General features: G+C 35.8%; 1 protein-coding gene across 1 annotated transcript; it reads left to right on the top strand.

Moving 5' to 3' along the window:
- Positions 1-3,221: 3,221 nt before the first annotated feature.
- Positions 3,222-13,269, top strand: LOC116895344 (alpha-amylase 1). The gene is made up of 10 exons (XM_032896645.1): positions 3,222-3,410; positions 3,736-3,882; positions 5,561-5,758; positions 6,936-7,166; positions 7,868-8,001; positions 8,636-8,758; positions 8,850-8,949; positions 10,957-11,075; positions 11,178-11,303; positions 13,048-13,269. Exons 1-10 carry the CDS (start codon positions 3,243-3,245, stop codon positions 13,235-13,237), a joined length of 1,536 nt encoding a protein of 511 aa, XP_032752536.1. The 5' UTR covers positions 3,222-3,242; the 3' UTR covers positions 13,238-13,269.
- The last annotated feature ends 753 nt before the right edge of the window (positions 13,270-14,022 follow it).

The raw sequence follows: 14,022 nt of genomic DNA on the forward strand, positions 1-14,022 counted from the left end.
TCTCTCATCTTCAGGGAGTGGAATTACATGCATTCTTCTAATGGAGACATCCAGTTTGATGAACACCAGTGTTTAAGAATGGTGTCATTTTTCATTTGGTATTTTTGGCTTCTTTATCAAAACAAATTAAAGACTGAAACAAGGATGAACACACATGTGAAACATGATTTTTGATATGTGTGTTCATCCTTGTTTCAGTCTTTAATTTGATTACAACGATCTACCTGTCTCTTTTCCTGCCAATATCATGTAGTTCTTATTACTGCAGCTGTGTAACACGACCTGAAATTGGGAATGGTGAATTGTCTACCAGTTCTTTTATTGTTCATGATTGTTTTCCCTATCATGGGCTTTTGTTTTTCTACATGAAGTTGTGAATTCTCCTTTTAAAGTCTAGTGAGTATTGTGTTGGAATTTGGTAGGAAATGCACTGAACCTGTAGATTGTTTTTTGGAGGATGACTGTTTTTACTGTCAATCCTACCAATCCAGGTGGATGGCAGATCTTTCCATCTTCTGGTACTTTCTTTAATTTACATTATCAAAAACTTAAAGTGTTTGCCATGTAAGTCTTTCATTTGCTTGGCTTGAGAAATATCAACATATTTTGCATTATTTAATGCTATGATGAGAAGTGCCCCTTCCATGATTGTTTTCTCAGTCCATTTGTCAATTGTATATCATAAGACTACCGATTTTATTTATTTATTTTTTTGAGTTAAACTTGTATCTGACCAATTTTGCTGAGATTTTAAAAAAATCAGCTATAGAAGTTCCTTAGTGAAATTTTTGGTTCACTTATACATAACAAGATATCATTTACAAAATAATGATACTTTGACTTCTTCCATTCCAATTTTTATGATCTTGATTTCCCTCAGTTTTGTTATTGCACTAGCTATAACTTGAAATACCATATTGAATAGCTATGGACAGAGGGGATAAAATTTCTTTCTCCTGATTTTAGTGGAATTGCTTTGAGTTTCTTTTCATTTAATGTGATTCAATGGATATAATATTATAAAGTAGAGCTTTAGAAATTTTGATGAAACAAAGAAAATACTGATTTTTAGTTAGATGTATTTCTAAATTTTGGTCACTGTCAATAATTACATAAGCCTATTTGACTTTGTTTACCTGGTTAATTATGTGTGTGTGTGTGTGTATTGCATATATGAGAATTGAGTACTGTATATGTTTTCTGATATAGTGCTTATCTACTATAAATGAGGATATAATTCATGTCTTTTACACTCTACTTGGAACTTATTGCATGCATGTCATAGCCATTTGCTGAGTCCAGAAGAGTGTTTACTATTCATTTGTTGGGTCTAGGAATATTAGAAATGAAGTACATCTTTAATAAGTATGTTTCAGAAAGATGAATGTGTAAAGGTAAATATATCTATAATATAAATCAAACAGACTTCAATAATCTAACCTCTAAAAGCTGTCACACATCAAAGTTACTCACCTGGGACTATAAGCTTAGGCTAAAAAAAATTTTTTTTGTTGAATATGTATTGAGTAAACATGGATGGTAGGTCCATAGAATATCATGGAAGCTTGAAATCGTATGTCAAATATGAACAAAAATCTAGTTCTTTAAAGGATTTGTTTATGCAGTTTGTTGTTGAAGGAGCAAAGGAGAGAATTGTAATTGAAAAAGAAATGTTGCAGTAAAAAAATAAAAAAGGCACGCACATGGTGACTGGTTCCCGCATGTACCACTCCGCACTTTCTCTCCCCAACTCCCTCTGTCCGGGATGGCAGCACAGCACTCTGTCACTCTGCCCTGCCCTCATTCATAGTTTCCTTTATGGGTTGCCACAACGCCAGGCATACATATCCCAAATAAACATCCCAATTCCACGGCGGACCCAGTGCATTCCACCACAGCACGCTCTCTTTAACTCAATTAAGTCGCCACGTGAAAGAACATACCACACAAGACCTCTGATCCAATTGATAAGATATAGCTTGCCCATCTAGAAAGCACAAAATCCTGTACATACCCATTCCTTAAGAATAGTCACAACAACCTGTATCTATGCGCAGAGACGAATCTTAACATCTGTGGCCGTGTTCTCCCAGTCCCTCCTCTCTCACTGTCTCCTTCTCTCCTCTTCTCCCTCCCTTCTAAAACCTCTGTTCCCGCCTCCCTCCTTCTTGTCCAATGACAGGCCTCGTTTATCTTGTCTGCCTTCACCTCCATAATGACATCAACTTACAAAGAAATAATTAAAATCTTTAACAGTCTTGACAAACTTCTCAGACCTGGTATTTTCTCATTTCATCATCATCATCATAATTGATATCACCTTCAAATACCTTCATGTTTAGCATTTCTATCCTACTTGCTATTAGGCTCCAGTTAACCCACACACCTACTGTTTTTCTAACAGTAACCTGCTCTGTTTATGTGGCAAGTCACTTACCTCATTCAGGCACAATTATAAAAGTCTTCCCAAAGACCTGCCATTTCCATCTTTACATATCTATAACCTGGTTTCTTTCCACTGACAGGAGTGAACCTCAATTAATTTTTTCATCCTCAGTTTCTACTCTTGTAACTTTGGTAGTTTTTCCTTCATTTTCTGGAAGGTCTGGGGCTATTTGATCCTCTGACATAATCTCATTGTACCTTTCCACTTTTCTGATAAGCTTTAGTCTTGCTGATATTTTTGTTCTCATTATTAATGTTTCTTACATATTTTAAGTGTCCTATATGTGTAGGTGTTCTTGATAGCAACACAAAATTCTTTAGGAGAAGAAAGTGGAGATTCATTGATTACTCTGTTTATATTTAAAAAGGAAAAAAATTATTATTATTATTATTATTATTATTATTATTATTATATTGTTATATATGAAAAGTCTATAAGGCTCCAACTCTAATTCTCCTGAATGGATGATGTCATAAATCTTATCTAATATAAATCAAATAACACAGAAAGACTCATATAAAAAACACCCAAACCTACGTCTACATGCATGCACAAACATTCATGTATTTCTGGAAAGGGCTAACGTTTCTCCATTGGGATAAACCACTAAGATTTATTAAGAATTCATGGGGCATTGAGATAGCTTTCATGAGAAAGTTTTTCAATGTTTTTCACATTTGGCATTATTATTGGTAATTGCTTACAGTATATAAATAGCTAGCATAGATTTGTGCTAATATTTCTTTCATTATGTATTTTTTCTTGTTAGAGAGAATACTGCCAACATCATAGCAGAATGAAATTCTTCCTGCTGCTTTCCCTCATTGGGCTCTGCTGGGCCCAATATGACCCACATACTTTTTATGGACGGTCTTCTATTGTCCATTTGTTCGAGTGGCGCTGGGTTGATATTGCTAAGGAGTGTGAGCGATACTTAGCTCCTAATGGATTTGGAGGCGTGCAGGTAAGATTTACTCCCAATTCAAATGTAGAGTTTACTGTGCTTATATAAAATTGTTTTCTAATGTATTTTTATTATTCTGAAGAATTATTTCACTTCCCTCATAACTTTCATGAGGAAGAAAAAAATGGCAGGGATGGCAACTTTATATTTTGTCTTCAGACACCAGGAGGCCCTCTTAATTGTGTTGCCAGTGTTTTCAGTGGTTCTGAAGCAATGGGAATGAATTCATACCAGTTAAGAACTGCAAGATCATTGATGGTTTTCTACAGGATTTATTTATGTAAAGTAAGCTGTTAGCTAATTATCTTAACTTGATTATTTGTAGGTTTCTCCACCCAATGAAAATATTGTGGTCAACAGCCCTTTTAGACCATGGTGGGAAAGATATCAACCAATCAGCTACAAAATATGCTCCAGGTCTGGAAATGAGGATGAATTCAGAGACATGGTGAACAGATGCAACAACGTTGGTGTACGTGAGTTATATGTCTTTCAAAGTCAGTTTATGCAAAACCATGCATGCTCTATTTGTTTCTTACTCTTTCTGATCAAAACGCTTCATACTTTTAAACTTCTTTCTTTACATTTTAGCTATAACTCAAAATTAACTACTGTTTAATGGGTACCTTTAAAAATTCTTTCATATGAACAATTAAAGAAGAGAACTTATAAAGCAAAACTTTGGCTTTCAATCTTTATAACCATACTCATTTTTAGCAAACCTTTTCTGATTAGAAATAAGAAACGTCAGATGCAAACTTACTGCCATTTTAGGTAATCTATTAGTCCACTTACAATTCCTGTACTATTTCTTCTTTTAATAAAGACCCTTTTTTTTCAGAGAGTAAGATTCAGATAAACTCCTGTCAAACTCAATAATGTCTCCCTTTTAAAAAAGTATTTATTTCTTTATTTCTTTATTTTTTATACACTCCAGATTTTATTCCAGCTCCAGTCCACCACCCCTGTGACTATTCCATGTCCCATAACCCCTCCTGCCCCCACTTCACCACAACTGTAAACTTCCTGGGGCCTCCAGTCTCAGGGGTCCAGGTTAATTGAAACACTGGTTCGCCTACAGGGTTGCCCTCCTCTTTAGCTTCCTCTAGCTTTTCCCTAATTCAATCAGAGGGCTCAGCAGCTGTTCATTGGTTGAGTACACATATCTGCATTTGACTCTTTCAGCTGCTTGTTGGGTCTTTTGGCGGGCAGTCATGATAGGTCCCTTTTTGTGAATGCCCCATAGGTTTAATAATGGTGTCAGGTCTTGGGCCTCCTCTTGAGCTGGATCCCACTTTGGGCCTGTTACTGGATCTTCTTTTCCTCAGTCTCTTCTCCATTTCCATCCCTGCATTTCTTTCAGACAGGAAGAATTATAGCTCAGAGAATTGACTGTGGAATAGCAACCCCATCCCTCAGTTGATGCCCTGTCTTTCTGCTGGAGGTGAGCTAGACAAGTTCCCTCTCCCCACTGTAGGGCATTTTATCTAGTGCCCCCCCCAACCCCCGCCACACACACCGGCTTTGAGTCCTGAGGATTTCTCACTTCCCAGGTCTCTGGTTCATTCTAGAGCATCCTCCCAACCTCCTTCTTCCAGAGGTCACCTGTAAATCCTCAACCAAATATTGACTATTGTTGATCTTCATTTCACATTGACTCTTTTTCCTGTTAAAAACGAAGCTACAAAATATCTATTTATCTATCTATCAATCGATCGCTCTATCAGTCTATCATCAATCATCTATTTATCTATCATCTACCTATATGTAGTTTTGTTAGCATGCTAGTACTTTAGTGGTAGAAATGTAGAACTGGAAGTGTGGAAGCATGAGGACTACAATAACGGTGCTCAGAGGAGAAAAAGGTTGAGAATTAAAAAAATCTGGATGTCATTAAGCACATGGTAGTTTTGGGAAGGTGTTAGACATGTGGTTTATTTTCTTTAGTTACTTGAGCATAGGAGTTTGAAACTGAAATCAATATTCAAAAACCTTCACTAGTAATTTGGTGGCTCATGAAAGTTGTTAAAAATATTAATATTTAATGTATATAATATGTTAATATATGTATTTTATTAGCATGCTTCAGAGTCTAACCAACTTAATTTTAGGTCTCTAAGCTGTACTGAAGTACACATTCTTCTCTTTAGGTCCGTATTTATGTGGATGCTGTCATTAACCACATGTGTGGGGTCGGGGCTCAAGCTGGGCAAAGCAGTACATGCGGAAGTTATTTCAACCCAAATAACAGGGACTTTCCTGGAGTTCCGTATTCTGGCTTTGACTTTAATGATGGGAAATGTAAAACTGGAAGTGGAGGCATTGAGAACTACAATGATGCTGCTCAGGTGAGGAAAAGATCAGAATTAAGAGAAAGTATCAGGGTCATATACACGTGAACTTTTTGGAATACCATTTGACATATGGTTTAGACTCTTTATGAAATATATTACTAAGAGTTAGAAACTCAAATCAATATTCAAAAACCTTCTCCTAGTCTCTTGATGGCTTAAGAAAGATGTTAACTGTTAAACATTTTATGTTTTATTCCTGTACCACTTAAGAGAAGGGGTAAAAGGAAAAAGAAAGGACACAGAGGGTTTTCTCAACCAACTATTAATATTATCTACTTTATCCCCCCTCATCCAGTCATTATAGTAGAAAATATCCACAGTGGAATGTAAATATTCCCAGTTTTCCATAAAAATCTTTATGAAACTTACTTTCTTGTATTGGCTACTTTATTTATTTACATTCCAAATGTTATTCCCCCTTCCCTGTTTCCTCTCTGCAAACCCCCATCCCATTACCCTTCCTTCTATGAGGGAGCTCCCCTTCCCTCCCACTCACTCCTACCTCACTATCCTAGCATTCTCCCAAGCTGGGGCATCTGAGCCTCCACAGGACCAATTGCCCTCCTATTGATGCCAGATGAGACAATCCTCTGCTACATATGCAGCTGGAGCTATGGGTCCCTCCGAGTGTACTCTTTGGTTGGTGGTTTGTTCCCTGGAAGCTCTGGTGGATTGATATTGTTGTTCTTCCTATGAGTTTGCAAACCCAAACCTGTTCAGCTGCTTCAGTCCTTCCCCGAACTCCTCCGTTGGAGCCTCCATGCTCAGTTTGATGATTGGCTGAGAGCATCCATATCAGTATTGGTCAGGCTCTGGCAGAGGCTCTCAGGGAACAGCTATACCAGGCTTCTGTCAGCAAGCACTTCTTGGCATCAGTGTCTGGGTTTGGTGTCTGCAGATGGGATGGATCCCTAAGTGGGGCAGTCTCTGGATGGCCTTTCTTTCAGACTCTGCTCCACTCTTTGTCCCTGCATTTCCTTTAGAAAGAAACAATCCTGGGTTAATATTCTTGAGATCAATGGGTAGCCCCATCCCTCAACTGGTGGCCATGTCTAACTTCTTTATATGGTTTCGACAGGTTCTCTAAGCCAATCAGTGAATATTTGTTTAGTTGAAGGTAACAGTTGACATTTATTTGTTGAACACAGTTTTGTTTTATTTGTCTTAACAGGTCAGAGATTGTCGTCTGTCTGGCCTTCTGGATCTTGCACTTGAGAAAGATTATGTTCGTACCAAGGTGGCTGATTACATGAACCATCTCATTGACATTGGTGTAGCAGGGTTCAGACTTGATGCTTCTAAACACATGTGGCCTGGCGACATAAAGGCAGTTTTGGACAAACTACATAATCTCAATACAAAATGGTTCTCTGAAGGAAGCAAACCTTTCATTTATCAAGAGGTAATGTAATACATATATGTACATATAAAATGAAATTGTTTTATTAAACAGAAGATAGATGGAAGATTGTATTAAATGTAATTTAATAGGTTAATGCCTGAGTGCTTTATAAACATGCAATTTCTTTAATTACCATTTATTTAGATATTATGGACTTAATTCTTTATCAGAATAAAGGTCTAAGGGAGTGTGGAGAATTTATTTCGCCTGTGACATTATTTTGCCATTTAGTGTATATTCAGGGACCATTATGCAAAGAGATAAAATCTTAATTGCTGACGCAAGTCAGTATTTCTAGGTTTAAATCTTGTCTTAAGTATTATGAAATGCATAAATTTTGGATAAATTGATTAACATTTCTGTGGGCAGTTTTCATGTGAAGAAGGTTAATGATGCTTGTATTTGTTTTCTTTGGAGATTCAAATGAATTTGTAAGTGCTGAAATTGTTTATCTGACAGTAAGTACTTTGTTAGTATAAATATCTGAATTTTCAATTATATGTTAAGTAAAATATATCAGCCATTTTTATTGGATAAGAAATGATATTTAAATTTCTTTTAGTATTAATGCATATACTTAATAAAGAAATGAAGAAAGCCACTTTGAACATGAATAGAATATGACATTGATAGGATATTATTTTTACATTAAAAATTTTAATATTTTATTCAGTGACAGTTTCCTCCTCTTTTTCCACTAGGTCATTGATCTGGGTGGTGAAGCAGTGTCAAGTAATGAGTATTTTGGAAATGGCCGTGTGACAGAATTCAAATATGGAGCAAAACTGGGCAAAGTTTTGCGCAAGTGGGATGGAGAAAAGATGGCCTACTTAAAGTAAATACATCACACTTTGCCATTTTGTTTGCCACAGATCTGTTGTCATATTATCCCAATACATAATCATCATATAACCTCCTAATTTATTAAATATTTATCAAGACATTAGCTATTAAGCAGGTTGATTGCTCTCTAAGCAATAAAAATCATCTGGAATTAATAAATTTCATTTTACATATCAGTAACAAGGAGGCTTTCTAGTAACACAATCTGCTAATGTCAAGATATTACTTGCAAAATTCTACTACTTCCAAATTAACTGCAATGTGGTTTTATTGCTGCACTTATACATGTACTGCAGTAAATTAATTTAAAATGTTAAACTGCTCATAAGAGGGAATGCTATAGCCAATCTTTTTTTGGGTGGGTGGCTTTTCATTGTATATATTGCGATTTGAATATTTACCCTTCTTGAGTCAATCTACATTGCTATCTTACATGAGTAATGTGGATGAAATGCAAATAAATCTTATATAAAATTTTACCTAGAAGAAAATTTTCCTGTGGAATAATCATCTGGTTAGAGAATTGTGAGTTAAATGAAAATGGATTATAGAAAGAGGTACAGATTTAGGATACTCTAAATGTTTTTATTCAAGGAATAATATATGCACATATTTTTAAAATCTAGGAACTGGGGAGAAGGTTGGGGTTTCATGCCTTCTGACAGAGCCCTCGTCTTTGTGGACAACCATGACAACCAGCGAGGACATGGTGCTGGAGGAGCATCCATCCTGACTTTCTGGGATGCTCGGTGGGTTAAGCTGTTCTTTACTTTTTGTTACATGTCCTTTAGTGATAGTCATATTTCTAGTTCTCTATTGATGTTGTTTTGTAAATTTCAGACTCTATAAAATGGCTGTCGGATTTATGTTGGCTCATCCTTATGGTTTCACTCGGGTAATGTCAAGTTACCATTGGCCAAGATATTTCGAGAATGGCAACGTAAGTTTAAATGTACTTTTGAAGAAAGAGAAAGCAGTCTTGTTACAATTTCACATGAAGTTGTTACACAAGAGACACGGCATGAAAATTATTTAATACACTCTTAGCATTGTGAGTATATTATAGAATCATGTACTTGTTCATCTCATTGAAACAATAAAGGGAAAACTGGAGAACAAGAACACAAAGTAAAACATAGGGGTCTAGTAGTACTTAACCTTGTCCATGTAATATGAGGATTGTGTATAGTACACATGAGAGGAGGAAATCAGCTCTTGTTTATTAAACAAAGACAAATATTTCCCAAATACTTTTGGATTTTTCTACGAAATGTAGAGAAACTTTTCAGTTTATCTGTGGTTACCTTTAAAAAAATACATGAAGAAAAATTATGTTAAATTAAGCACATAAATTTGAAGACTTATTCAAGAATAAGAAATGTTACAAAATATTTGACAATACATTAATCTGAACAATTTTACAAAGCAGCTAAGGGTCTGGAGAGATGATTTAGAGAGTTAAAGCTCTTGTAGGAGTCATAGGAGTTCAGGGCCCTGGGACCATGTAATTTGGTGTCTTGTAACACAAGTGCCCAGCAAGTGGAAACAGCAGATTTCTCAGGTATCAAGTTAGGGGAGAAACTTTGCCTCTATAGAATGCAGAGAGATTATTTATTTTAGAAAGATATTTAAATGTGTTGACAATCAGGAAATGCATATTAAAATTTTAGAAAACATTAAAGAATATCAGAACATATTTATTAGCACCTTTTTTCAAAAGGTGGCATAAAACCAATTGATATTATATTTAAATACTTTACAGACATTAATATTTTATATAATCAAACTGTATTTCTATTTTCTAAATAATGACACTCAGCCATGAAGAACTTATGTATATTGAATCAAATTTTAAAATCCATTGGTACTAAACCCTTTACAAAAAACATTGATTTGTTGTGATTTTCACATCATGTCTTCTAATCCCATTCATCTCCCCATTGCTTCATAGCTGCCTACTCCCTTGCAACTTCCTCCCAAACTAAAAAAAATACAAGACAAACAAACAAAAACACCTTGTTGTGTTCCATAGTATATCCTTTTGTCCACATATGTTTATTTGGTTTGGTTTTTATATGTCATTGGTTTGGTTCGAGGCTTCTGGCTTCTGTTACACCATAGATACTGGAGGCTCTCCAGTTTGCTGGGGAGAAAGGGAAACCATATGCCCCTGAACAGGAGATGAGGGATGGGGCTAGCACTGCTTTCCTGAACTTCTGCCATCAAGACCAGCTCTATTATGCTATACAGGTTTGGTGCAGGGTGTGTTCTCCAGAGTAGGGCAGCCAGTGAGGGGCAGGACCTTCTTTTCTTAGTCTGTGGACAACTACGTGCTCCCAGGTGGCAGTCCATTCCAGGGATGCCCTAGTGGACTTTAGTGTCAATATGAGTCATGGGCATCAACACAGACCCAGACACTGCCCACAGCAGCGGTATGGGCTGATACTTTACCTTGGCCTCAAGTGGGACAAGCTACTCACATGAGGCTATTCCTCTCTACCCTCATGTCTCCTGTTCTGGCTCTTTATCGTGCTCAAACAAAGCCACTTCTCTTTCTCTCACACCACTCCATCACATACTTGCACATCATAGTAGCTCCCATTGTGGCTGGGCCATGAAGCATGCAGACCTCTGCTTCCTTTCTGCCTGGCAGCACCACTGAGCCTGATTTTTAAACCTCATATCTCTGATGCTAAAACTCTTGCCATTAGTGAGATTAAAGAAGGAAGAGAGCTATTAAAAAACCATTGCATGGAAGACACTGAGTGAATAAAATTGTATAATTCTGTGAATAGTAAATACTCTGTAGTGGTCTGTATAAATACTGAAGGAGTTAGTACCTAAATAGTAGATACTATAAAGACTCAAGTAACAGAAAACTTTGAGTTCAGTGCATTGGAAATGCAACATGCATGTTAAAAACCTAAGGCTTTTCCTTTTAATTAAGGATGTGAATGACTGGGTTGGACCACCAAATAACAATGGAGCAACCAAAGAAGTGACCATTAACTCAGACAGCACTTGTGGCAATGACTGGGTCTGTGAACATCGATGGCGTCAAATAAGGTGGGATGTCCCCTACAGATCTTATGTAATAAAGTTGTTTAACATTTTATTTTAAGTAGATGTTTAAGAGTACCAACGATTCACCTGATCCTGTGCTTTTAGGAACATGGTTGCCTTCAGGAATGTAGTCAATGGTCAGCCTTTTACAAACTGGTGGGATAATGGCAGCAACCAAGTGGCTTTTGGCAGAGGAAACAAAGGCTTCATTGTCTTTAACAATGATGACTGGTAAGTGGATATCACCTAAGTAGGATTATATACTATTATACTCTTAGAACCTTCTATTCACTTTCTGTTCACTTATAGCTTAACATCTTTTTACTAATGGACTTAAGAAATATAAGACATAGTGACCTCAAAAATGTAGAAAAAAATCCTTGCTCTTAATGTGTTTTTCAATTTTGTAGAATTTAAGTAGAGTTTTGATATTGCTGTTGTTGTTGATGCATTTTTACACTGCCATGTGTAGATATTCTCATTCATACACTCATGTGACACTTGTACAAAAGACATAAACATTCAATAAAATTCTTAAAACAGTGAAAAGATGGGCAGTATTAGTTTCAAATTATCACACCCTAGCTCTGTATCTCAAGTATTTATTTTTATGTTTTTGTGGTGTACAATCCAAAAATGTCTGCCTCTGTTTAATAATTCTCTTTTCCTCTGAAATTAATGTTGTCAACACATTTGCATACTTGGCCATGTCTGATGGTTTTTCTCAGGAAATAGATGTGGATTGGTTCTACAATCTCCAATATTTGGCCTTCCATTTGAGATACATGCTTCTTTTCCTTCTCCTTTAATAATTTCCTCTTATATAAAACTACACTTAGAGAATCTCTTTGCATAAATCAGAGTTCTCTTTTGCCCAGGTTTTCTTTTCTTTGCTCATTTAGATGATTGTATGAGTTTTTTAATGCTGTGATAAAGCAGCATGACCAAAGGAACTTATTCAAGAAAGAATGTATTTGTGCTTATAGTTGTAGAGGTTTGACTCCATGAAGAAAAGATATGAGGGCAGAAACCAGAAGATGATGGCTCACATTTTGAACCACAAACACAATACAGAAAGAGCTGATTAGAAAACATACAAGTGTTTTTATTCTCAAAGGTGCCTCCAGTAACAAAATTTCTGAAAATAGTCCACATCACCCACTTCCCCAAACTGTGCGACTACCTAGAAACCAAGTTTTAAACTTACCATGTACTTTTTTGTATACTAACATCATACATATAATATATAACTATTACTATATAATCATGTATTCGATTTTTGACCATTAAGTCATAATTTCTATTTATAGAACACAAATTCTAGATAAGTATTTATTTTTTTCTTTTTTCAATGTCAGTGTTTATTGAATAAAAATAAAACAATAAGATTTGTTGGTTTTATTGCTTTGAATCTATCAAGTAGAACTGATTTCCCTTGAGAGTTAACCAAGGCAAAGAGGCTTTACACTTCCATCTGAAGTACTAACATGAACTGTCAAATCACACATTACGCAACAAATCACTCTCTGCATATGTTGTTTATAGAATAGTTATGAAGGGTTAAACAGGTCTCAGGTAGGTTTAAGCAGTTTCAAGAGACATTGAGAAGGCCTTACTGGAGACAAGCAGAAGACTGCTAGATAAACAAGAACGGCTCTTTAGGCATTAGGTAAGAAAGTCTGCTGGACTTTTGCTGACGGCACTTCTGCACAGCTGAGTTACAAGTTGAGAGTTAAACTGAGCATCAGGGAGAGTTTGAAATTATAGAAGTGAGAAGGTGGATCAAGACTAAGGAGATGCTAGAGAAAAAGGGTATCAATGTCTCCAGGAATATAAATGGATGAAGAAACAGACACAAGTGCAATTGGTTAGCGCGCACTACTTCTAGGACAAGTATTAATTTTGGAGATAGTTTGCTTTCTTACATTTGTTTATGTTGAATTTGATTTCACAATTAACTTTTTACTTTTTTCAGGGACTTGTCAACAACTCTACAGACTGGTCTTCCTGCTGGCACATACTGTGATGTCATTTCTGGAGACAAAGTCGATGGCAATTGCACTGGAACAAAAGTCTATGTTGGCAGTGATGGCAATGCTCACATCTTTATTAGTAACACTGCTGAAGACCCATTCATTGCAATCCATGTAGAATCAAAAATCTAAAATTTAAAATAAACATAAATTGAGAGCATTAATCATTTGAATTTCCTGTCTTTTATGTAATTTAATATTCATATTTCAATCACATTTAGTAAAATCTATAGGCGATAAACCTGAAAAGGTAAAAAAAGAAGCTCATTAGAATCGTATATAATTATGAGAAAATTATATTCAGGATTTTGATACATTTTAGAAGATTATCATTAAATTAGCTGTCAAAAGAAATTCTCAGATTTATGAAGTCATACTGACAAATATATTGTTTTATCACTTGTGCCATTTGTTTCATGGTATCCTAATTTCTCATTACTTTGATCACATTTACTCCTTTATCTTCTACTATTTCCTATTTTCACTAGATCCCCACTTCTTCCCAACAAATCCCTCCAACCCATATTTTCATGTCATTTTGCTTTGACTTTCATGGTGCTGGTTTCTAGTTCACTTACCAGATCTGTAAATCCTCTACCAAATATTGACTATTACTGATCTTCATTTCACATTGACTTTTTGTCATGTTGAATATGAAACTATCTAATCTAATATCTATCTATCTATCTATCTATCTATCTACCTATCTAGCTATTTATATTTCTTCAGTAGGGTTGCTTACATGACCATGACTTGAAAGTCACTACGTGAGTAAAGGCAGTTTACCAGTGGATAAAACACTAAAATTTATAATTTCCCCACCCTAGCATCCATAAATTACTTATAGCTCCTTAGGAAGGGATTGAGGCTTCTGGCATCTTCCCCAATCTCTGGTGGAATCTTTATATGTCAAATTT

The sequence above is a fragment of the Rattus rattus genome, chromosome 3 (genome assembly GCF_011064425.1).
Source record: "Rattus rattus isolate New Zealand chromosome 3, Rrattus_CSIRO_v1, whole genome shotgun sequence".
Taxonomy (NCBI): Eukaryota; Metazoa; Chordata; class Mammalia; order Rodentia; family Muridae; genus Rattus; species Rattus rattus.